The following is a 26,839-nucleotide window of genomic DNA, read 5'->3' on the forward strand; positions in this document are numbered from 1 at the left end:
TGAAATAAAAGTATGTTATTGTTAGGATACCACTATTCCTGAAAGAATGTGTTTCCTCATAAAGCAATTGTTAATTCTATGTGATGAGGTGGACTAGCATAGAGCAGGGCATGCATGAATGACAAGCTAATATTTCTGTGTTGTTCAATATGTATAAATACTACAGTACTGCACTACACTTTTTGGAGCAGGTGTATACATGCAACTGTAAAGGGCATGCATCCCTTATTCAGGGTGTGCCTGGATTTAGGAGCACTTAACCAATAAGTCATGCTGTTCTATTCTATTTTGAATGAATATATAATATGCATTTACATCTCTGTTATATCATTACAAAAGCAGATATGTACAATCCTGACTGTCTAGCTTTGACACAGTACCAAATGACAGTACAGTCCATGGCCACATGACAGCGGAGCTACGTAGAGGAGCTCGGTGCATCGTGCTGGCGTCCTGCTTCGGGGCTCCAGCGCGCATGCGTCAGGTCTGGCGTTGAAGTATCCAATATGTCGCTGGAAGATCCGTTCTTCGTAGTCAAGGGGTAAGGAAGGGTTTCTAAATGAACTGTCAACCAACTTCTCTACCGTTTACTTACAGGACAAGTTGAATGTATATGACGTTTGGGGTAGTTTCGTTTGATAACGTGGCGTTTAGAAGTTATCACCCTGTCTGTGGCAAGCTAATTTGTTAGCTAATGCTACAGGCTAGATTCTCAATCAACGTGCGGGTTGAGGTTGACATTAAGGTAGCGACTTCGAGTTGGGGTGTCGTTGAAATCTAGTCTTCGTGTCAAAAGGATTTCTTGAAAGTTGGGTTGCCAGTTTGGCTCTATTGCAACGGGGCAGTTGACGGAGTGTTGTGAAATTGACAGGGATGTGCGGAGTGTCCGCACAGATTTGTTTGGGTCAAGTTAGGGCGTTACTTCTCCGCGTTACCTAGAAATGTAGGCTAACGTTACATGCCGTGTTAGAAGCTTTGATGGCACGTGTATTTGTTTGTGTTTTTGTGTGTGTGAGAGAGATTGTTGTGTTGTGTCTTGAGTAGAGGGCATGCAGCTTCGCCAGCTTGCGACATTTGTGTCATCAACCACATAGCTAAACTTGGGATCAGTGAATAGATACATTGCAGTATCAAATCAAATTTTATTAGTCACATGCGCCGAATACAACAGGTGTAGTAGACCTTACAGTGAAATGCTTACTTACGAGCCCCTAACCAACAATGCAGTTAATATTTTTTTACCAGTAAGAGTAAGAAATAAAAGTAACAAGTAATTAAATTACAGCAGTAAAATAACAACGAGACTATACACAGGGGGTTACTGGTACAATGTGCGGGAGCACTGGTTAGTTGAGGTAATATGTACATGTAGGTAGAGTTTTTAAAGTGACTATGCGTAGATGATAACAACAGAGAGTAGCAGCGGTGTAAAAGGGGGGGGGGGAATAGTCTGGGTATCCATTTGGTTAGATGTTCAGGAGTCTTATGGCTTGGGGGTAGAAGCTGTTTAGAAGCCCCTTGGACCTAGACTTGGCGCTCTGGTACTGCTTGCCGTGCGGTAGCAGAGAGAACAGTCTATGACTAGGGTGGCTGGAGTCTTTGACAATTTTTAGGGTCTTCCTCTGACACTGCCTGGTGTAGAGGTCCTGGATGGCAGGAAGCTTGGCCATACGCACTACCCTCTGTAGTGCCTTGCGGTCGGAGGCCGAGCAGTTGCTATACCAGGCAGTGATGCAACCAGTCAGGATGCTCTCGATGGTGCAGCTGTAGAACCTTTTGATGATCTGAGGACCCATGCCAAATCTTTTCAGTCTTCTGAGGGGGAATAGGTTTTGTCGTGCCCTCTTCACGACTGTCTTGGTGTGCTTGGACAATTCTAGTTTGTTGGTGATGTGGACACCAAGGAACTTGAAGCTCTCAACCTGCTCCACTGCAGCCCTGTCGATGAGAATGGGGGCGTGCTCGGTCCTCTATTTCCTGTAGTCCACAATCATCTCCTTTGTCTTGATGACATTGAGGGAGAGGTTGTTGTCCTGACACCACACAGCCAGGTCTCTGACCTCCTCCCTATAGGCTGTCTCATCGTTGTCGGTGATCAGGCCTACCACTGTTGTGTCATCGGCAAACTTAATGATGGTGTTGGAGTCGTGCCTGGCCGTGCAGTCATGAGTGAACAGGGAGTACAGGAGGGGACTGAGCACGCACCCCTGAGATGCCCCCGTGTTGAGGATCAGCGTGGTGGATTTGTTGTTACCTACCCATCCCACCTGGGGGGCTGCCGGTCAGGAAGTCCATGATCCAGTTGCAGAGGGAGGTGTTCAGTCTCAGGGTCCTTAGCTTAGTGATGAGCTTTGAGGGCACTATGGTGTTGAACGCTGAGCTGTAGTCAATGAATAGCATTCTCACATAGGTGTTCCTTTTGTCCAGGTGGGAAAGGGCAATGTGGAGTGCAATAGAGATTGCATAATCTGTGGATCTGTTTGGGCGGTATGCAAATTGGAGTGGTTCTAGGGTTTCTGGGATAATGGTGTTGTGAGCCATGACCAGTCTTTCAAAGCACTTCATGGCTACAGGCGTGAGTGCTACGGGTCGGTAGTCATTTAGGCAGGTTATCTTAGTGCTCTTGGGCACAGGGACTATGGTGGTCTGCTTAAAACATGTTGGTATAAAAGACTCGGACAGGGAGCGGTTGCTACATTGTTGTAGCTAACATCGTTAAATATAACCAAGCATTTTTCACTGTCTCTTTAACAAGGTCTTGTTTAAAGTGTGTGTGTATTTTTATGATGTGTAACTAAACCAGGGCTCCAACTCTGTTCCTGTAGAGCTACCATCCTGTAAATGATCATTCCAAGCCTAATCTAGCACACCTCATTCTAATAATTAGCTGGTTTATTAGATGAATCAGGTTAGTTACAACTGGGATCGGAGTGGAAACGTACACAAGGGTATCTCTCCAGGAAAAGGGTTGGAGAGCCCTGATCTTTTTATATGTATTTATTTAACCTTTATTTAACTAGGCAAGTAAGTTAAGAACAAATTGTTATTTACAATGACGGCCTACACCGGCCAAAACCGGACGACGCTGGGCCACTTGTGCGCCACCCTATGGGACTCCCGATCACGGCCGGTTGTGATGCAGCCTGATCTAACCGGTGTGTGTTGTCTCAGGGAGGTCCAGAAGGCGTTGTCTCGTGCCAGGAGCCTTTACGAACGCTGGGAGGAGCTTCTGGAGGAGGGCACTCAGGTACACACACACTGGACACACACGCCTCTTAACTGCATTTCTACTGGACACACACGCCTCTTAACTGCATTTCCACTGGAATGTGTGCAGCCACAGCATGTATTACAACAGCTTGGAATGTGTGCAGCCACAGCATGTATAACAACAGCTTGGAATGTGTGCAGCCACAGCATGTATAACAACAGCTTGGAATGTGTGCAGCCACAGCATGTATAACAACAGCTTGGAATGTGTGCAGCCACAGCATGTATAACAACAGCTTGGAATGTGTGCAGCCACAACATGTATAACAACAGCTTGGAATGTGTGCAGCCACAGCATGTATAACAACAGCTTGGAATGTGTGCAGCCACAGCATGTATAACAACAGCTTGGAATGTGTGCAGCCACAGCATGTATAACAACAGCTTGGAATGTGTGCAGCCACAGCATGTATAACAACAGCTTGGAACGTGTGCAGCCACAGCATGTATAACAACAGCTTGGAATGTGTGCAGCCACAGCATGTATAACAACAGCTTGGAATGTGTGCAGCCACAGCATGTATAACAACAGCTTGGAATGTGTGCAGCCACAGCATGTATAACAACAGCTTGGAATGTGTGCAGCCACAGCATGTATAACAACAGCTTGGAATGTGTGCAGCCACAGCATGTATAACAACAGCTTGGAATGTGTGCAGCCACAGCATGTATAACAACAGCTTGGAATGTGTGCAGCCACAGCATGTAAAACAACAGCTTGGAATGTGTGCAGCCACAGCATGTATAACAACAGCTTGGAATGTGTGCAGCCACAGCATGTATAACAGCAGCTTGGAATGTGTGCAGCCACAGCATGTATAACAACAGCTTGGAATGTGTGCAGCCACAGCATGTATAACAGCAGCTTGGAATGTGTGCAGCCACAGCATGTATAACAGCAGCTTGGAATGTGTGCAGCCACAGCATGTAAAACAACAGCTTGGAATGTGTGCAGCCACAGCATGTAAAACAACAGCTTGGAATGTGTGCAGCCACAGCATGTAAAACAACAGCTTGGAATGTGTGCAGCCACAGCATGTAAAACAACAGCTTGGAATGTGTGCAGCCACAGCATGTAAAACAACAGCTTGGAATGTGTGCAGCCACAGCATGTATAACAACAGCTTGGAATGTGTGCAGCCACAGCATGTATAACAACAGCTTGGAATGTGTGCAGCCACAGCATGTATAACAACAGCGTGGAATGTGTGCAGCCACAGCATGTATAACAACAGCTTGGAATGTGTGCAGCCACAGCATGTATAACAGCTTGGAATGTGTGCAGCCACAGCATGTATAACAACAGCTTGGAATGTGTGCAGCCACAGCATGTATAACAACAGCTTGGAATGTGTGCAGCCACAGCATGTATAACAACAGCTTGGAATGTGTGCAGCCACAGCATGTAAAACAACAGCTTGGAATGTGTGCAGCCACAGCATGTATAACAACAGCTTGGAATGTGTGCAGCCACAGCATGTATAACAACAGCTTGGAATGTGTGCAGCCACAGCATGTATAACAACAGCTTGGAATGTGTGCAGCCACAGCATGTATAACAACAGCTTGGAATGTGTGCAACCACAGCATGTATAACAACAGCTTGGAATGTGTGCAGCCACAGCATGTATAACAACAGCTTGTCATGACTTACTAGTGTAGCCTGTTCAGTCCCTACCTACCTGATATGTACTCTTACTGTTCTCTGTAACTGTATCTATAATGTACAGGTGAGCATTGACTTTTCACTGTGTTCGGTCTCATGTTTGACATGCCTAAATGTTTTTTTGTTTGTTGTGCAGGTGAGCAAAGATGAGCTGGACTGGAGCACCAATGAACTGAGGAACTGTCTCAGAGCCATAGACTGGGACCTGGAGGACCTGAGTGAAACCATCAGTATCTTTTTCTGTCTTTATAAACATAACGCTTACACACACAGAGAGAACGAGGGAAATGAATGAAAGATGACAGAGTATGCTATATGAGGGCACTTCCATGTAAATGGACCAATGAGCACCAACGTCAAGTTCATAGGATCACGTCGAATGTTATTTGTCACGCGCTGAGTACAACAGGTGTAGACCTTACTGTGAAATGCTTACTACAAGCCCTTAGCCCTTAACCAACAATGCAGTTCAAGAAATGGAGTTAAGAAAATATTTACTAAATAGACAATTTTAAAAATGAAAATTAACACAATAAAATAACAATAATCAAATTAAATAAAATGTATTTATATAGCCCTTCTTACATCAGCTGATATCTCTAAGTGCTGTACAGAAACCCAACCTAAAACCCCAAACAGCAAGCAATGCAGGTGTAGAAGCACGGTGGCTAGGAAGAAACCTAGAGGGGAACCAGGCTATGAGGGGTGGCCAGTCCTCTTCTGGCTGTGTCGGGTGGAGATTATAACAGAACATGGCCAAGATGTTCAAATGTTCATAAATAATAATAATAATGAGGCTATATACAGGGGGTACCGGTACCGAGTCAATGTGTGTTGGGTACAGGTTAGTTGAGGTAATTTATACATGTAGAGTTAAAGTGACAATAAAAAAAAAAATGTAACCTTTATTTAACTAGGCATGTCAGTTAAGAACAAATTCTTAATTACAATGACGGCTGGGCCAATTGTGTGCTGCCCTATGGGACTCCCAATCACCGCTGGATTTGAAACAGCCTGGATTATGCATAGATAATAAACAGGGGGTTAATGTAAATAGTCCGGGTGGCCATCTGATTAATTGTTCAGCAGTCTTATGGCTTGGGGGTAGAAGCTGTTAAGAATCCTTTTGGACATAGACTAGGCGCTCCGGTACAGCTGCCGTGCGGTAGCAGAGAGAACAGTCTACGACTTTGGTGACTGGAGTCTTTGACAGTTTCTTGGGCCTTCCTCTGACACCGCCTGGTAAGTCCTGGATGGCAGGGAGCATATCAAATTGGGTGTCAAAATAAAGCTAAGAGTCGATATTTTTGGAAAATGAAGGCATATACAGTGGGGCAAAAAAGTATTTAGTCAGCCACCAATTGTGCAAGTTCTCCCACTTAAAAAGATGAGAGAGGCCTGTAATTTTCATCATAGGTACACTTCAACTATGACAGACAAAATGAGAGAAAAATTCCAGAAAATCACATTGTAGGATTTTTAATTAATTTATTTGCAAATTATGGTGGAAAATAAGTATTTGGTCACCTACATACAAGCAAGATTTCTGGCTCTCACAGACCTGTAACTTCTTCTTTAAAAGGCTCCTCTGTCCTCCACTCGTTACATGTATTAATGGCACCTGTTTGAACTTATCAGTATAAAAGACACCTGTCCACAACCTCAAACAGTCACACTCCAAACTCCACTATGGCCAAGACCAAAGAGCTGTCAAAGGACACCAGGAACAAAATTGTAGACCTGCACCAGGCTGGGAAGACTGAATCTGCAATAGGTAAGCAGCTTGGTTTGAAGAAATCAACTGTGGGAGCAATTATTAGGAAATGGAAGACGTACAAGACCACTGATAATCTCCCTCGATCTGGGGCTCCACGCAAGTTCTCACCCCGTGGGGTCAAAATGAATGTCCTTGAGTGGCCCAGCCAGAGCCCGGACTTGAACCCGATCTAACATCTCTGTAGAGACCTGAAAATAGCAGCAACGCTCCCCATCCAACCTGACAGAGCTTGAGAGGATCTGCAGAGAAGAACGGGAGACGCTCCCCAAATACAGTTGTGCCAAACTTGTAGCGTCATACTCAAGAAGACTCGAGGCTGTAATCGCTGCCAAAGGTGCTTAAACAAAGTACTGAGTAAAGGGTCTGAATACTTACGTAAATGTGTTGATCCAGTTTATTTTTAATAAATGAGCAAACATAACAAAAAAAAAAGTTTTTGCTTTGTCATTATGGGGTATTGTTTGTAGATTGATGAGGGGGAAAAAACGATTTAATACATTTTAGAATAAGGCTGTAACCTAACAAACTAACAACATTTTTGAAAAAGTCAAGTGGTCTGAATACCTTCCGAAGGCACTGTATCTTTAAGATATTTTCAGATTTCTTCCTCATAAGTATAGGTAGACCTACCACTTTAGTTAGTGTTTTTACTGATATCAGTTTTGTTTTGGAATTATGTGATTAAAACTCATAATTCCGTTAGCAAATTCGTAACGGAATTGCTGCAACTGAATTGGCTACAATGGGAAATTATAATAGTCACAAACCGAAGTTGGGTCTCCTGTTACTGTCCTCCCTTCCACTGACATGCTGTTATGTTCAGCTCATAGTGTCTCCTGCTACTGTCCTCCCTTCCACTGACATACTGTTATGTTCAGCTCATAGTGTCTCCTGTTACTGTCCTCCCTTCTACTGACATACTGTTATGTTCAGCTCATAGTGTCTCCTGTTACTGTCCTCTCTTCCACTGACTGTTATGTTCAGCTCATAGTGTCTCCTGTTACTGTCCTCCCTTCCATTGACATACTGTTATGTTCAGCTCATAGTGTCTCCTGTTACTGTCCTCCCTTCCATTGACATACTGTTATGTTCAGCTCATAGTGTCTCCTGTTACTGTCCTCTCTTCCACTGACTGTTATGTTCAGCTCATAGTGTCTCCTGTTACTGTCCTCCCTTCCATTGACATACTGTTATGTTCAGCTCATAGTGTCTCCTGTTACTGTCCTCCCTTCTACTGACATACTGTTATGTTCAGCTCATAGTGTCTCCTGTTACTGTCCTCTCTTCCACTGACTGTTATGTTCAGCTCATAGTGTCTCCTGTTACTGTCCTCTCTTCCACTGACTGTTATGTTCAGCTCATAGTGTCTCCTGTTACTGTCCTCTCTTCCACTGACATACGGTTATGTTCAGCTCATAGTGTCTCCTGTTACTGTCCTCCCTTCCACTGACATACTGTTATGTTCAGCTCATAGTGTCTCCTGTTACTGTCCTCCCTTCCACTGACTGTTATGTTCAGCTCATAGTGTCTCCTGTTACTGTCCTCCCTTCCACTGACTGTTATGTTCAGCTCATAGTGTCTCCTGTTACTGTCCTCCCTTCCACTGACATACTGTTATGTTCAGCTCATAGTGTCTCCTGTTACTGTCCTCCCTTCCACTGACATACTGTTATGTTCAGCTCATAGTGTCTCCTGTTACTGTCCTCCCTTCCACTGACATACTGTTATGTTCAGCTCATAGTGTCTCCTGTTACTGTCCTCCCTTCCACTGACATACTGTTATGTTCAGCTCATAGTGTCTCCTGTTACTGTCCTCCCTTCCACTGACTGTTATGTTCAGCTCATAGTGTCTCCTGTTACTGTCCTCCCTTCCACTGACATACTGTTATGTTCAGCTCATAGTGTCTCCTGTTACTGTCCTCCCTTCCACTGACATACTGTTATGTTCAGCTCATAGTGTCTCCTGTTACTGTCCTCCCTTCCACTGACATACTGTTATGTTCAGCTCATAGTGTCTCCTGTTACTGTCCTCCCTTCCACTGACTGTTATGTTCAGCTCATAGTGTCTCCTGTTACTGTCCTCCCTTCCACTGACATACTGTTATGTTCAGCTCATAGTGTCTCCTGTTACTGTCCTCCCTTCCACTGACATACTGTTATGTTCAGCTCATAGTGTCTCCTGTTACTGTCCTCCCTTCCACTGACATACTGTTATGTTCAGCTCATAGTGTCTCCTGTTACTGTCCTCTCTTCCACTGACATACTGTTATGTTCAGCTCATAGTGTCTCCTGTTACTGTCCTCCCTTCCACTGACATACTGTTATGTTCAGCTCATAGTGTCTCCTGTTACTGTCCTCTCTTCCACTGACTGTTATGTTCAGCTCATAGTGTCTCCTGTTACTGTCCTCCCTTCCACTGACATACTGTTATGTTCAGCTCATAGTGTCTCCTGTTACTGTCCTCCCTTCCACTGACATACTGTTATGTTCAGCTCATAGTGTCTCCTGTTACTGTCCTCCCTTCCACTGACTGTTATGTTCAGCTCATAGTGTCTCCTGTTACTGTCCTCCCTTCCACTGACCTACTGTTATGTTCAGCTCATAGTGTCTCCTGTTACTGTCCTCCCTTCCACTGACATACTGTTATGTTCAGCTCATAGTGTCTCCTGTTACTGTCCTCCCTTCCACTGACATACTGTTATGTTCAGCTCATAGTGTCTCCTGTTACTGTCCTCCCTTCCACTGACATACTGTTATGTTCAGCTCATAGTGTCTCCTGTTACTGTCCTCTCTTCCACTGACTGTTATGTTCAGCTCATAGTGTCTCCTGTTACTGTCCTCCCTTCCACTGACATACTGTTATGTTCAGCTCATAGTGTCTCCTGTTACTGTCCTCTCTTCCACTGACTGTTATGTTCAGCTCATAGTGTCTCCTGTTACTGTCCTCCCTTCCATTGACATACTGTTATATTCAGCTCATAGTGTCTCCTGTTACTGTCCTCACTTCCACTGACTGTTATGTTCAGCTCATAGTGTCTCCTGTTACTGTCCTCCCTTCCACTGACATACTGTTATGTTCAGCTCATAGTGTCTCCTGCTACTGTCCTCCCTTCCACTGACATACTGTTATGTTCAGCTCATAGTGTCTCCTGTTACTGTCCTCCCTTCCACTGACATACTGTTATGTTCAGCTCATAGTGTCTCCTGTTACTGTCCTCTCTTCCACTGACATACTGTTATGTTCAGCTCATAGTGTCTCCTGTTACTGTCCTCCCTTCCACTGACATACTGTTATGTTCAGCTCATAGTGTCTCCTGTTACTGTCCTCTCTTCCACTGACATACTGTTATGTTCAGCTCATAGTGTCTCCTGTTACTGTCCTCCCTTCCACTGACATACTGTTATGTTCAGCTCATAGTGTCTCCTGTTACTGTCCTCCCTTCCACTGACATACTGTTATATTCAGCTCATAGTGTCTCCTGCTACTGTCCTCTCTTCCACTGACTGTTATGTTCAGCTCATAGTGTCTCCTGTTACTGTCCTCCCTTCCACTGACATACTGTTATGTTCAGCTCATAGTGTCTCCTGTTACTGTCCTCCCTTCCACTGACATACTGTTATGTTCAGCTCATAGTGTCTCCTGTTACTGTCCTCCCTTCTACTGACTGTTATGTTCAGCTCATAGTGTCTCCTGTTACTGTCCTCTCTTCCACTGACATACTGTTATGTTCAGCTCATAGTGTCTCTTGTTACTGTCCTCTCTTCCACTGACTGTTATGTTCAGCTCATAGTGTCTCTTGTTACTGTCCTCTCTTCCACTGACTGTTATGTTCAGCTCGTAGTGTCTCCTGTTACTGTCCTCCCTTCCACTGACATACTGTTATGTTCAGCTCATAGTGTCTCCTGTTACTGTCCTCCCTTCCACTGACATGCTGTTATGTTCAGCTCATAGTGTCTCCTGTTACTGTCCTCCCTTCCACTGACATACTGTTATGTTCAGCTCATAGTGTCTCCTGTTACTGTCCTCCCTTCAACTGACATACTGTTATGTTCAGCTCATAGTGTCTCCTGTTACTGTCCTCCCTTCCACTGACATACTGTTATGTTCAGCTCATAGTGTCTCCTGCTACTGTCCTCCCTTCCACTGACATACTGTTATGTTCAGCTCATAGTGTCTCCTGTTACTGTCCTCCCTTCCACTGACTGTTATGTTCAGCTCATAGTGTCTCCTGTTACTGTCCTCCCTTCCACTGACATACTGTTATGTTCAGCTCATAGTGTCTCCTGTTACTGTCCTCCCTTCTACTGACATACTGTTATGTTCAGCTCATAGTGTCTCCTGTTACTGTCCTCCCTTCCATTGACATACTGTTATGTTCAGCTCATAGTGTCTCCTGTTACTGTCCTCCCTTCCACTGACATACTGTTATGTTCAGCTCATAGTGTCTCCTGTTACTGTCCTCCCTTCCACTGACTGTTATGTTCAGCTCATAGTGTCTCCTGTTACTGTCCTCCCTTCCACTGACTGTTATGTTCAGCTCATAGTGTCTCCTGTTACTGTCCTCCCTTCCACTGACTGTTATGTTCAGCTCATAGTGTCTCCTGTTACTGTCCTCCCTTCCACTGACATACTGTTATGTTCAGCTCATAGTGTCTCCTGCTACTGTCCTCCCTTCTACTGACATACTGTTATGTTCAGCTCATAGTGTCTCCTGTTACTGTCCTCCCTTCCACTGACATACTGTTATGTTCAGCTCATAGTGTCTCCTGCTACTGTCCTCCCTTCTACTGACATACTGTTATGTTCAGCTCATAGTGTCTCCTGTTACTGTCCTCTCTTCCACTGACATACTGTTATGTTCAGCTCATAGTGTCTCCTGTTACTGTCCTCTCTTCCACTGACATACTGTTTTGTTCAGCTCATAGTGTCTCCTGTTACTGTCCTCTCTTCCACTGACTGTTATGTTCAGCTCATAGTGTCTCCTGTTACTGTCCTCCCTTCCACTGACATACTGTTATGTTCAGCTCATAGTGTCTCCTGTTACTGTCCTCCCTTCCACTGACATACTGTTATGTTCAGCTCATAGTGTCTCCTGTTACTGTCCTCCCTTCCACTGACTGTTATGTTCAGCTCATAGTGTCTCCTGTTACTGTCCTCCCTTCTACTGACATACTGTTATGTTCAGCTCATAGTGTCTCCTGTTACTGTCCTCCCTTCCACTGACATACTGTTATGTTCAGCTCATAGTGTCTCCTGTTACTGTCCTCCCTTCCACTGACATACTGTTATGTTCAGCTCATAGTGTCTCCTGTTACTGTCCTCCCTTCCACTGACTGTTATGTTCAGCTCATAGTGTCTCCTGTTACTGTCCTCCCTTCCACTGACATACTGTTATGTTCAGCTCATAGTGTCTCCTGTTACTGTCCTCACTTCCATTGACATACTGTTATGTTCAGCTCATAGTGTCTCCTGTTACTGTCCTCCCTTCCACTGACATACTGTTATGTTCAGCTCATAGTGTCTCCTGTTACTGTCCTCCCTTCCACTGACATACTGTTATGTTCAGCTCATAGTGTCTCCTGTTACTGTCCTCCCTTCCACTGACATACTGTTATGTTCAGCTCATAGTGTCTCCTGTTACTGTCCTCTCTTCCACTGACTGTTATGTTCAGCTCATAGTGTCTCCTGTTACTGTCCTCCCTTTCACTGACTGTTATGTTCAGCTCATAGTGTCTCCTGTTACTGTCCTCACTTCCACTGACTGTTATGTTCAGCTCATAGTGTCTCCTGTTACTGTCCTCCCTTCCACTGACATACTGTTATGTTCAGCTCATAGTGTCTCCTGTTACTGTCCTCCCTTCCACTGACATACTGTTATGTTCAGCTCATAGTGTCTCCTGTTACTGTCCTCCCTTCCACTGACATACTGTTATGTTCAGCTCATAGTGTCTCCTGTTACTGTCCTCACTTCCATTGACATACTGTTATGTTCAGCTCATAGTGTCTCCTGTTACTGTCCTCACTTCCACTGACTGTTATGTTCAGCTCATAGTGTCTCCTGTTACTGTCCTCCCTTCCACTGACATACTGTTATGTTCAGCTCATAGTGTCTCCTGTTACTGTCCTCCCTTCCATTGACATACTGTTATGTTCAGCTCATAGTGTCTCCTGTTACTGTCCTCCCTTCCACTGACATACTGTTATGTTCAGCTCATAGTGTCTCCTGTTACTGTCCTCCCTTCTACTGACATACTGTTATGTTCAGCTCATAGTGTCTCCTGTTACTGTCCTCCCTTCCACTGACATACTGTTATGTTCAGCTCATAGTGTCTCCTGTTACTGTCCTCCCTTCCACTGACATACTGTTATGTTCAGCTCATAGTGTCTCCTGTTACTGTCCTCCCTTCCACTGACATACTGTTATGTTCAGCTCATAGTGTCTCCTGTTACTGTCCTCCCTTCCACTGACATACTGTTATGTTCAGCTCATAGTGTCTCCTGCTACTGTCCTCCCTTCCACTGACATACTGTTATGTTCAGCTCATAGTGTCTCCTGCTACTGTCCTCCCTTCCACTGACATACTGTTATGTTCAGCTCATAGTGTCTCCTGTTACTGTCCTCTCTTCCACTGACTGTTATGTTCAGCTCATAGTGTCTCCTGTTACTGTCCTCCCTTCCACTGACATGCTGTTATGTTCAGCTCATAGTGTCTCCTGTTACTGTCCTCTCTTCCACTGACTGTTATGTTCAGCTCATAGTGTCTCCTGTTACTGTCCTCTCTTCCACTGACATACTGTTATGTTCAGCTCATAGTGTCTCCTGTTACTGTCCTCCCTTCCACTGACATACTGTTATGTTCAGCTCATAGTGTCTCCTGTTACTGTCCTCCCTTCCACTGACATACTGTTATGTTCAGCTCATAGTGTCTCCTGTTACTGTCCTCTCTTCCACTGACTGTTATGTTCAGCTCATAGTGTCTCCTGTTACTGTCCTCTCTTCCACTGACTGTTATGTTCAGCTCATAGTGTCTCCTGTTACTGTCCTCTCTTCCACTGACATACTGTTATGTTCAGCTCATAGTGTCTCCTGTTACTGTCCTCCCTTCCACTGACATACTGTTATGTTCAGCTCATAGTGTCTCCTGTTACTGTCCTCCCTTCCACTGACATACTGTTATGTTCAGCTCATAGTGTCTCCTGTTACTGTCCTCCCTTCCACTGACATACTGTTATGTTCAGCTCATAGTGTCTCCTGTTACTGTCCTCCCTTCCACTGACTGTTATGTTCAGCTCATAGTGTCTCCTGTTACTGTCCTCCCTTCCACTGACATACTGTTATGTTCAGCTCATAGTGTCTCCTGTTACTGTCCTCCCTTCCACTGACATACTGTTATGTTCAGCTCATAGTGTCTCCTGTTACTGTCCTCTCTTCCACTGACATACTGTTATATTCAGCTCATAGTGTCTCCTGTTACTGTCCTCCCTTCCACTGACTGTTTTGTTCAGCTCATAGTGTCTCCTGTTACTGTCCTCCCTTCCACTGACATGCTGTTATGTTCAGCTCATAGTGTCTCCTGTTACTGTCCTCTCTTCCACTGACTGTTATGTTCAGCTCATAGTGTCTCCTGTTACTGTCCTCCCTTCCACTGACATACTGTTATGTTCAGCTCATAGTGTCTCCTGTTACTGTCCTCTCTTCCACTGACTGTTATGTTCAGCTCATAGTGTCTCCTGTTACTGTCCTCCCTTCCACTGACATACTGTTATGTTCAGCTCATAGTGTCTCCTGTTACTGTCCTCTCTTCCACTGACTGTTATGTTCAGCTCATAGTGTCTCCTGTTACTGTCCTCCCTTCCACTGACATACTGTTATGTTCAGCTCATAGTGTCTCCTGTTACTGTCCTCTCTTCCACTGACTGTTATGTTCAGCTCATAGTGTCTCCTGTTACTGTCCTCTCTTCCACTGACATACTGTTATGTTCAGCTCATAGTGTCTCCTGTTACTGTCCTCCCTTCCACTGACATACTGTTATGTTCAGCTCATAGTGTCTCCTGTTACTGTCCTCCCTTCCACTGACATGCTGTGTTCAGCTCATAGTGTCTCCTGTTACTGTCCTCCCTTCCACTGACATGCTGTTATGTTCAGCTCATAGTGTCTCCTGTTACTGTCCTCTCTTCCACTGACTGTTATGTTCAGCTCATAGTGTCTCCTGTTACTGTCCTCCCTTCCACTGACATGCTGTTATGTTCAGCTCATAGTGTCTCCTGTTACTGTCCTCCCTTCCACTGACATGCTGTTATGTTCAGCTCATAGTGTCTCCTGTTACTGTCCTCTCTTCCACTGACTGTTATGTTCAGCTCATAGTGTCTCCTGTTACTGTCCTCCCTTCTACTGACATGCTGTTATGTTCAGCTCATAACTGTTTCTTTGTCTTTCTGTGGTCTGGTTGTCAAACCAAGAGTGTTAAAACAGTCTATCTGGAAAACCCCTCCCCCTCCCTCTCTTCCTCTCTCTCCAGTTAATATCACCTCTCCCAGCTCTTACCAACACCGACCCTTGAGCCTCTTCTCTTTCCATTTCCTGTAACCAGCATCCTCATCCACTGAGCACCGACCGACACCGGATGTCCATGGACGTTGAAGAGTAGTTGAAATTTGGTCAGTCCAGCCTGGCCTTGATTTCAACGTCCACAGACGGACCGGACTGGACCAAATCTGAACCTATTAAAGAATTATGTTTGGATAGTACAGTCCATTACAACATAATAGTGGAGTACAGTAAAGAAAAGTAGAGTACTGTATTGTACTCTACTTTACTGAACTCTACTGCATTGTACTTTACTGTACTGAACTCTACTGAACTGTACTGTATTGTACTGAACTGAACTGTACTATACTGTACTGAACTCTACTGCATTGTACTTTACTGAACTCTACTGCATTGTACTTTACTGAACTCTACTGTATTGTACTGAATTGTACTCTACTGTACTCTACTCTACTGTATTGTACTCTACTGTACTGTACTCTACTCTACTGTACTTTACTGAACTCTACTGTATTGTACTGTACTGAACTCTACACTGCTTTGGTCTGCTGCGGTGTGATGTCTAAACTTGTGAAACATGAGGAGAATGACATCCATAATTATGCAGTTTCTGTGTAGTATAGGGGACCCATGATGTAATTCCGTTACCGTAAATGCGTTACCGTGTGTAAATCCACTTCACTTACTGTAGTTCAATAACCAAGGTGTGATGTCATAGCTGACCCCATTCTTTCTGCAGACTTCTTTGAATGTTAATTCTGAGCAGGTATTTAAGAGTTTTTGGAAAACGTGGTCGCATAAAAACTTGAGGGAGATTTTACCGTGATTCCGTTACCAAAGTTTACATCTGCACAGTTCTTCCACTAAATTCGTTTTTTTGTAAAAAAAATTAATCTGTAAGTTGTTAAATGTAGTGCTTGTGCATAGAGTTGTATGGTTGGTTAAACTTTGAAAGTGTTTTTGTTTGGCATACATTTTTAAAGTGAAAAAACTGAGTCAGTGGAATTGCCCATGAGAGAGAAGGAATGAAAGATGGGTTAGAGATATGGAACTGTCCTTCCTCATAGAAAGAGCGATGAGGCGTGTGTGTTTCTAAACATAGATATTACACACACTTCCACACGAAAGAAGGTGTGAGAGATGGTGGGGTGGTAGTGATATAGTCTGTCCTTCCTTATAGAAAGAGGAGATATATATATATATATATAGTCTGTCCTTCCTTATAGAAAGAGGGGGAGATATATATATATATATATATATACACTGCTCAAAAAAATAAAGGGAACACTTAAACAACACAATGTAACACCAAGTCAATAACACAGTCAATCCCCCACCTGTGGACGTCGGGCCCTCATACCACCCTCATGGAGTCTGTTTCTGACCGTTTGAGCAGACACGCACATTTGGGGCCTGCTGGAGGTCATTTTGCAGGGCTCTGGCAGTGCTCCTCCTTGCACAAAGGCGGAGGTAGCGGTCCTGCTGCTGGGTTGTTGCCCTCCTACGGCCTCCTCCACGTCTCCTGATGTACTGGCCTGTCTCCTGGTAGCGCCTCCATGCTCTGGACACTACGCTGACAGACACAGCAAACCTTCTTGCCACAGCTCGCATTGATGTGCCATCCTGGATGAGCTGCACTACCTGAGCCACTTGTGTGGGTTGTAGACTCCGTCTCATGCTACCACTAGAGTGAAAGCACCGCCAGCATTCAAAAGTGACCAAAACATCAGCCAGGAAGCATAGGAACTGAGAAGTGGTCTGTGGTCACCACCTGCAGAACCACTCCTTTATTGGGGGTGTCTTGCTAATTGCCTATAATTTCCACCTTTTGTCTATACCATTTGCACAACAGCATGTGAAATTTATTGTCAATCAGTGTTGCTTCCTAAGTGGACAGTTTGATTTCACAGAAGTGTGATTGACTTGGAGTTACATTGTGTTGTTTAAGTGTTCCCTTTATTTTTTTGAGCAGTGTATATATATATAGTCTGTCCTTCCTTATAGAAAGAGGGGGAGAGAATGTGTGTGTAGAGCGTAGGCCTGTGTGTGTGTGCAGAGCGTAAGCCTGTGTGTGTGTGTGTGTGTGTGTGTAGAGCGTAAGCCTGTGTGTGTGTGTAGAGCGTAAGCCTGTGTGTGTGTGTGTGTGTGTAGAGCGTAAGCCTGTGTGTGTGTGCAGAGCGTAAGCCTGTGTGTGTGTGTGTGTGTGTAGAGCGTAAGCCTGTGTGTGTGTAGAGCGTAGGCCTGTGTGTGTGTGTGTGTAGAGCGTAAGCCTGTGTGTGTGTGTGTGTAGAGCGTAAGCCTGTGTGTGTGTGTGTATAGAGCGTAGGCCTGTGTGTGTGTAGAGCGTAAGCCTGTGTGTGTGTGTATAGAGCGTAGGCCTGTGTGTGTAGATTGTAAGCCTGTGTGTGTGTGTGTAGAGCGTAAGCCTGTGTGTGTGTGTAGAGCGTAAGCCTGTGTGTGTGTATGTGTGTAGAGCGTAAGCCTGTGTGTGTGTATGTGTGTAGAGCGTAAGCCTGTGTGTGTAGTTACAGGTGCTCAAAAACAAATCTCTTGAGTCCAAAGGGGGGCACTGCCTGCTGTACTCGGCAGAACCACATTCTTAACAATTCCTGAGGAGAACCCTGAGATCTGTGTGTGTTGAGCCTTGACCCTCTCCCAGGTATCGTTGAGTCCAACCCGGGGAAGTTCCGCCTGGGGGAGAATGAGCTGCAGGAGAGGAGAGACTTTGTGGAGCGGACACGGCAGGCCGTACAGGTAACACGGTGTAGTATCACTACCTGTCTGTCACCGGCAGGTAGCCTAGTGGTTAGAGATGGGGGGGGGCAGGTAGCCTAGTGGTTAGAGCGTTGAGCCAGTAACCGAAAGGTTGCTGGATTGAATCCCTGAGCTGACAAGGAAAAAAATCTGTCGTTCTGCCCCCTGAGCAAGGCAGTAAACCCACTGTTCCCTGGGCGCCGAAGACGTGGATGTCGATTAAGGCAGCCCCCCGCACCTCTCTGATTCAGACGGGTTGGGTTAAATGTGGAAGACACATTTCAGTTGAATGCATTCAGTTGTACAGCTGACTAGGTATCCCCCTTTCCCTTTCCCTACCTCTATAACTGAAAATAAAAGGAGATTTCTACAGCTACATTTGATTGGATGAAATCTACGGTGTGTAATCTGTTGTTGTAGCTACTGTAGCTGACACTGTGTTGTTGTCGCTACTGTAGCTAACACTGTGTTGTTGTCGCTACTGTAGCTGACACTGTGTGTTGTTGTAGCTACTGTAGCTAACACTGTGTGTTGTTGTAGCTACTGTAGCTAACACTGTGTGTTGTTGTAGCTACTGTAGCTGACGCTGTGTGTTGTTGTAGCTACTGTAGCTGACACTGTGTGTTGTTGTAGCTACTGTAGCTAACACTGTGTGTTGTTGTAGCTACTGTAGCTAACACTGTGTGTTGTTGTAGCTACTGTAGCTAACACTGTGTGTTGTTGTAGCTACTGTAGCTAACACTGTGTGTTGTTGTAGCTACTGTAGCTGACGCTGTGTGTTGTTGTAGCTACTGTAGCTGACGCTGTGTGTTGTTGTCGCTACTGTAGCTGACGCTGTGTGTTGTTGTCGCTACTGTAGCTGACGCTGTGTGTTGTTGTCGCTACTGTAGCTGACGCTGTGTGTTGTTGTCGCTACTGTAGCTGACGCTGTGTGTTGTTGTCGCTACTGTAGCTGACGCTGTGTGTTGTTGTCGCTACTGTAGCTGACGCTGTGTGTTGTTGTCGCTACTGTAGCTGACGCTGTGTGTTGTTGTCGCTACTGTAGCTGACGCTGTGTGTTGTTGTCGCTACTGTAGCTGACGCTGTGTGTTGTTGTAGCTACTGTAGCTAACACTGTGTGTTGTTGTAGCTACTGTAGCTAACACTGTGTGTTGTTGTAGCTACTGTAGCTAACACTGTGTGTTGTTGTAGCTACTGTAGCTGACGCTGTGTGTTGTTGTAGCTACTGTAGCTGACGCTGTGTGTTGTTGTCGCTACTGTAGCTGACGCTGTGTGTTGTTGTCGCTACTGTAGCTGACGCTGTGTGTTGTTGTCGCTACTGTAGCTGACGCTGTGTGTTGTTGTCGCTACTGTAGCTGACGCTGTGTGTTGTTGTCGCTACTGTAGCTGACGCTGTGTGTTGTTGTCGCTACTGTAGCTGACGCTGTGTGTTGTTGTCGCTACTGTAGCTGACGCTGTGTGTTGTTGTCGCTACTGTAGCTGACGCTGTGTGTTGTTGTCGCTACTGTAGCTGACGCTGTGTGTTGTTGTCGCTACTGTAGCTGACGCTGTGTGTTGTTGTCGCTACTGTAGCTGACGCTGTGTGTTGTTGTCGCTACTGTAGCTGACGCTGTGTGTTGTTGTCGCTACTGTAGCTGACGCTGTGTGTTGTTGTCGCTACTGTAGCTGACGCTGTGTGTTGTTGTCGCTACTGTAGCTGACGCTGTGTGTTGTTGTCGCTACTGTAGCTGACGCTGTGTGTTGTTGTCGCTACTGTAGCTGACGCTGTGTGTTGTTGTCGCTACTGTAGCTGACGCTGTGTGTTGTTGTCGCTACTGTAGCTGACGCTGTGTGTTGTTGTCGCTACTGTAGCTGACGCTGTGTGTTGTTGTCGCTACTGTAGCTGACGCTGTGTGTTGTTGTCGCTACTGTAGCTGACGCTGTGTGTTGTTGTCGCTACTGTAGCTGACGCTGTGTGTTGTTGTCGCTACTGTAGCTGACGCTGTGTGTTGTTGTCGCTACTGTAGCTGACGCTGTGTGTTGTTGTCGCTACTGTAGCTGACGCTGTGTGTTGTTGTGTATAGGAGATGAAGGAGCAACTCTCCAGTCCCTCTGTTGTGGCCCAGGCAGAGAAGAAGAACAGACAGGTTGGTTTACCTGTCTACACACTATTTCTCTCACTCTCTCTCACTCTCTCTCTCTCTCTCTCTCACGCTACACACCTTTATTTTGATACACGTTGACTTATGCAGGCATCTCCTCTGTCTCACACGTTGTAACATCAGTTGATCTCTGTCTATCTCAGGCTCTGATGGGTGCCTCTGGGCAGGACAGGTCTGATGGTCTGGAGTCTCACCTGGTGTCAACCAACTCCAGATACATCCAGGATCAACAGGAACAACAGCAGGTAGGATGGAGGGAAGAGGGTTAGCGTGAAGCTTTCTGTGTCTCGTTGATATAGAAGGAACAAGATGATGGTTCATGTGATGATGGTTTAGGGCTGCGGTGTGGACGTGAAGCTACGGTTGGGGTTAGGAGGAGGATGATGATGATGGTGTTCTCCACAGTTGATCATGCAGGACCAGGATGAGCAGTTGGAGCTGGTGACAGGAAGTATCAGAGTACTGAAAGACATGTCAGGACGCATCGGAGATGAACTAGACCAGCAGGCTGTGTGAGTGTATACACACACACACACACACACACACACACACACACACACACACACACACACACACACACACACACACACACACACACACACACACATTTGGTGGTGAGGGTGAAGGGAAGGGAGTAGGGGTTGGAACCTCTCCACCTGCTACCCTTAAGCGACCACACCTCCCTCCCTCTTCCACTGGTTATCCTGACTTAAATAGCTGCCTCGTGTGTGTGAGGAAAGGAGATACCTAGTCAGTTGTACAACTGAATACATTCAACCGAAATGTGTCTTCCACATTTAACCCAACCCCTCTGAATCAGAGAGGCGCTGCCTTTAATCAACGTCATCGGCGCCCGGGCAGCAGTTGTTGTTGAGAGTTAACCGCCTTGCTCCAGTGTATGTGCGTGCTTTTAAAGGGTTGAAGGAGCCTCTGTGTGTACTGAACGTTTACATGTGAATTCCATTGTTGTCATGTAATCTCACGGTGTACTTCCCATGCTGAGACGTGTGTGTTTGAAGGGTTCAGTGAGTGTGTACTTTACGTGTGTTCATTGTTTGTGATTCTCCTGTATGTTCCAGTATTTTAGGGGTGTTTTAGACAGTTTACTGTGTGTGTGTGTGTGTGTGTGTGTGTGTGTGTGTGTGCGTGTGTGTGTGTGTGTGTGTGTGTAAGCAGCAGGTAGCCTAGTGGTTAAGAGCGTTGGGCCAGTAACCAAACGATCACTGGTTTGAATCCCAGAGCCGACTAGGTGAAACATCTGTTTGTGCCCTGGAGCAAGGCACTTAACCCTAACTGCTCCTGTAAGTCGCTCTGGATAAGAACATCTGCTAAATGACTGAAATGTGTGTGTCTAACACCTATTTTGTCCTGTATGTTCCAGTATGCTAGGAGAGTTTGGAGAGGAGATGGACCAGACGGGTTCTAGGATGGACTCTGTCCTCAAGAAGATGGAGAAAGTCTCCCACATGACCAGCAGTGAGTTAACACACATACATACGCTCCACATCTGTCAGTTCTTCTCTCTCTCTCACATAGACGACAAGTACAACACCAAGTCACACCCCCTCTCTTTACCTTAATATCACTCTCTCTCTTCCTCTGTCTCCCTCCCTCTCTGTCTCCCTCTCTTTACCTTAATATCACTCTCTCTCTTCCTCTGTCTCCCTCCCTCTCTGTCTCCCTCTCTTTACCTTAATATCACTCTCTCTCTGTCTCCCTCTCTTTACCTTAATATCACTCTCTCTCTTCCTCTGTCTCCCTCCCTCTCTGTCTCCCTCTCTTTACCTTAATATCACTCTCTCTCTTCCTCTGTCTCCCTCCCTCTCTGTCTCCCTCTCTCTCTCTTAGTCAAGTTTCACATTCAAATTCAAGCTGCTTTATTGACATGAAAAACAATGCGTCTATATTGCCGAAGCAACAATGTATACAATATACATTGTAATAAAATAATGAAGAATAATAATATGGTAGTACCACCATTACTACTACCGCCATCATTACTACTACCGCCATCATTACTACTACCACCACCACTACAACCATCATTACTACTACAACCATCATTACTACTACCGCCATCATTACTACCACCGCCATCATTACTACTACCGCCATCATTACTACCACCGCCATCATTACTACTACCACCACTACAACCATCATTACTACTACAACCATCATTACTACTACAACCATCATTACTACCACAACCATCATTACTACTACCACCATCATTACTACTACCACCACCACTACAACCATCATTACTACTACAACCATCATTACTACTACAACCATCATTACTACCACAACCATCATTACTACCACCACCATCATTACTACTACCGCCATCATTACTACCACCGCCATCATTACTACTACCGCCATCATTACTACCACCGCCATCATTACTACCACCGCCATCATTACGACCACCGCCATCATTACTACTACCGACATCATTACTACTACCGACATCATTACTACTACCATTACTACTACCACCACCATTACTACTACCGACACCATTACTACTACCACCATCATTACTACTACCGATATCATTACTACTACCACCACCATTACTACTACCACCACCATTACTACTACCATTACTAATACCACCACCATTACTACTACCATTACTACTACCACCACCATTACTACTACCACCACCATTACCACTACCGACATCATTACTACTACCACCACCATTACCACTGCCACCATCATTACAACTACGACCGCCACCATCATTACAACTACGACCGCCACCATCATTACAACTACGACCGCCACCACCATTACTACTACCACCACCACTACAACCATCATTACTACTACAACCATCATTACTACTACCGACATCATTACTACCACCGCCATCATTACTACTACCACCACCACTACAACCATCATTACTACTACCGCCATCATTACTACCACCGCCATCATTACTACTACCGCCATCATTACTACCACCGCCATCATTACTACTACCACCACCACTACAACCATCATTACTACTACAACCATCATTACTACTACAACCATCATTACTACCACAACCATCATTACTACTACCACCATCATTACTACTACCACCACCACTACAACCATCATTACTACTACAACCATCATTACTACTACAACCATCATTACTACTACAACCATCATTACTACCACCACCATCATTACTACCACCGCCATCATTACTACCACCGCCATCATTACTACTACCGCCATCATTACTACCACCGCCATCATTACTACCACCGCCATCATTACGACCACCGCCATCATTACTACTACCGACATCATTACTACTACCGAGATCATTACTACTACCATTACTACTACCACCACCATTACTACTACCGACACCATTACTACTACCACCATCATTACTACTACCGACACCATTACTACTACCACCATCATTACTACTACCGATATCATTACTACTACCACCACCATTACTACTACCACCACCATTACTACTACCATTACTAATACCACCACCATTACTACTACCATTACTACTACCACCACCATTACTACTACCACCACCATTACCACTACCGACATCATTACTACTACCACCACCATTACCACTGCCACCATCATTACAACTACGACCGCCACCATCATTACAACTACGACCGCCACCATCATTACAACTACGACCGCCACCACCATTACTACTACCACCACCATTACTACTACCGCCATCATTACTACTACCACCACCATTACCACTACCACCATCATTACTACCACCACCATCATCATTACTACCACCACCATCATTACAACTATCACCGCCACCATCATTACAACTACGACCGCCACCATCATTACTACTACCGCCACCACCATTACAACTACGACCGCCACCATCATTACAACTACGACCGCCACCATCATTACAACTACTACCGCCACCATCATTACAACTACGACCGCCACCATCATTACAACTACGACCGCCACCATCATTACAACTACGACCGCCACCACCATTACTACTACGACCGCCACCACCATTACTACTACGACCGCCACCACCATTACTACTACGACCGCCACCACCATTACTACTACGACCGCCACCACCATTACTACTACGACCGCCACCACCATTACTACTACGACCGCCACCACCATTACTACTACGACCGCCACCACCATTACTACTACGACCGCCACCACCATTACTACTACCATCACTAAACTGCTATCGCTACCATCACCCTACTACCCATACCACTACTATTTGGAATGATATTAAGTAAGTTACTGCTTACTATGCAGAAGTTATTATTCAGTGGCCCTCAGGCTATGGCAGGCAAGTACATATTAGCATCTCTAGCCTAAACACTCGTGATTTTGACATGTGTGTGTGTGTTCTCTCAGGTAGGAGACAGTGGTGTGCCATCGGAGTACTGGTGGTCATCATGGTAGTTGTTCTCATCCTCTTCTTCACCCTCTGAGTACGGACCTCTCTTCACGACTCTACCACACTCACCCACTCCTTCCTGGGGATGAACGATGGATGATGAAATGGATGGAGGCATCGATAAAGGAAACGGGGAATCCAATCCAACCCTCATCTTTCCTTTGTCATAGATTATTCAGAGACTGAATTCCCCTCTATCTTTCTATTACTCATCTCTGTCTCTGTCTATCCCCGTTTCCCTCCTCTTTCCCACCTCTCTCACCACCCATATCAGAGGAGTGAACAGCAGTGAGATGACGGTTACATTATATTATATATTCAGGCAAAGCTAAGATGTCTCTTTTATGTGTGTGAATTATGGTACTGACTTGGAATGATGGGAATGAGGGAGATGTCAATGTTGCCTTTTCTATTTTTATACGTCTATGAGATGATCTATGGTCTTCATCCCAAATAGAACCCTATTCCCTACATAGTGCACTACTTAGGATTGGTGAAATCACCTAGATCCTAGATCAGTTGTTAGGTTAACTTCTACTTTGTTCCAAATCATCTGGCCTGTTGGAATACCTTTTCACAGGAGGTAGAAGTTACCCCTAGACACGTTTTATGTAATTTCCCCTTCATGGATAAAGGATTTGAGGATATGGTAAAGTTCAAGCCTATGGTGATAGATTTTCCATAGTAACAGTTGGGAGTTCTGGGTTGCTGGGCAGGAAATTAGCAGCAAAACAAGTTAATTTGAAGCTCTTTCGCCCCCTAGTGGACATTTATGGCCATGTCATAATGTGAGATACCACACTGACTGATGTGATGGTCCGTTTTCAGAGGAGTGCTGATATAGGATCAGTTTTGCCTCCTACTCTGAGACTCTTTATGAATATGACCCTGAGGTGCATTTTATAATATTGTGTAAATAAATGTAATGCTTGACATTGTGGGATGTAGACTTATTTAGCCTTTCTCAAGACATATCTCTATGTGAGTTTCCTGCCTGGTGGTTGGCACTGCCACCTTGGTACTCGTTTGTGTGGGCTGGTATTTACATTGTACTGATTGAATCACTCAAGTATTCTTTCCATGCTCTGTTCTACTGAAATCTGTCTCTACTGGTTTCCCTCTATCACATTCTCCAATGATTTATTAGGAACTCTCTCAGGGTGTATTGACTGGTACAATAGGCCCTGTTCTAATGCATCCTTCCTTCCGACCCTCACCACTGATCTAACGACACAGTGGAAAGTAGCCTAAATTCCACCTATCCAACTTTGTCAGATCAGTGATTGTGCACAAACACGGTTGCATTAGAAGGGTTTGAACAGGGCCTGATTCTTCCAAGTCAAAAAGGAAAAGGTTAGCATTTATCCACTTCAATGAAGCGTTTCTCATGCTATGGAAATTACTAGATGCCTCGTGGGAAGAATGTATTGTGTAAATAGCATACAAAATGGCCGCCTTCCTGCTTTTGTTTGTTAACATTTCCATGTTGTTGAATGGGAGTTTAGAGCTGTACTATTTTGTTGCCATGTGAGTGCAGTAAACGTTGGTTTCATTGAATTAGTGACCTCACTCATCTCTTTATTTCAGGTTCTGTTGCTATTCATTGGTAACGTTTTCTAATTCTATTTGCCTCTTAACCCAAAACACATACGATGTCGGTCGCCGTCTAAGAATGAACATAGGAGTCATTTCAAATGCTTTGCCGTATCAGCCTGAAACGTCAAGTAAACACTCCTTTTTTGTATGTCGCCCATCCTAAAGACTATGATAAATGTTTTGCCGTCATTGTAGTTTCTTGATGAAAATGAACACTTGTTCTTAATAAATCATATGCTTTTAAAGTGTTTGACTCTCAATACATTTTCCCTTCAGAACTAAAATGCGTTGAGGTAGGTCAGTGAGCAACGTTGGCCTCGTTCTCAATTGGAAATTACCTTTAAATATCAAGCGTGCTATTACGCTGATCTGATTGAATGCCAGCCCTTGCCCTTAGACTGGATTTAAACCTATGGGTGGTGTATTTCAGTTGAAGACCTTACATGGGAATGAGTAATGATCATGACCTACCCTCAGCACCAATTTGCAATATTCCAGAATACTTTCCATGCCATAAAGAGAGCTGTCCTGAGTACTGGAAAAAGCGTGTGTGAAATGTTTGCGTCAAGCATACCTGAAACAAATAGCTATAAACACAGAACAATGAGACATACGTGAAGCATCCA

At 44.9% G+C, this 26,839-nt stretch overlaps 1 protein-coding gene across 2 annotated transcripts; it reads left to right on the plus strand.

The window, feature by feature from the left end:
- Nucleotides 1-390: 390 nt before the first annotated feature.
- Nucleotides 391-26,458, plus strand: LOC139567951 (syntaxin-10-like). 2 transcript variants are annotated; one of them, XM_071389581.1, is made up of 9 exons: nucleotides 391-541; nucleotides 3,172-3,247; nucleotides 5,073-5,166; nucleotides 17,923-18,017; nucleotides 20,081-20,143; nucleotides 20,302-20,403; nucleotides 20,564-20,670; nucleotides 21,540-21,634; nucleotides 24,575-26,458. In XM_071389581.1, the coding sequence occupies exons 1-9, from the start codon at nucleotides 507-509 to the stop codon at nucleotides 24,649-24,651; spliced, it is 744 nt and encodes a 247-aa protein (XP_071245682.1). In that variant the 5' UTR covers nucleotides 391-506; the 3' UTR covers nucleotides 24,652-26,458. The 2 variants fall into 2 exon arrangements, with proteins under 2 accessions (XP_071245682.1, XP_071245683.1); XM_071389582.1 differs by lacking the exon at nucleotides 24,575-26,458 and adding an exon at nucleotides 22,007-22,132.
- Nucleotides 26,459-26,839: the final 381 nt, after the last annotated feature.

Source organism: Salvelinus alpinus, chromosome 2 (genome assembly GCF_045679555.1).
Source record: "Salvelinus alpinus chromosome 2, SLU_Salpinus.1, whole genome shotgun sequence".
NCBI classification, from domain to species: Eukaryota; Metazoa; Chordata; class Actinopteri; order Salmoniformes; family Salmonidae; genus Salvelinus; species Salvelinus alpinus.

Excerpts from the sequence above, each read along its gene's own strand:
- LOC139567951 (XM_071389581.1), top strand. The coding sequence starts at position 507 with ATGTCGCTGGAAGATCCGTTCTTCGTAGTCAAGGG. Across the intron at positions 20,144-20,301 it reads CAGAGAAGAAGAACAGACAG|GCTCTGATGGGTGCCTCTGG; the intron begins GTTGGTTTACCT and ends TGTCTATCTCAG. Across the intron at positions 20,671-21,539 it reads GAACTAGACCAGCAGGCTGT|TATGCTAGGAGAGTTTGGAG; the intron begins GTGAGTGTATAC and ends TGTATGTTCCAG.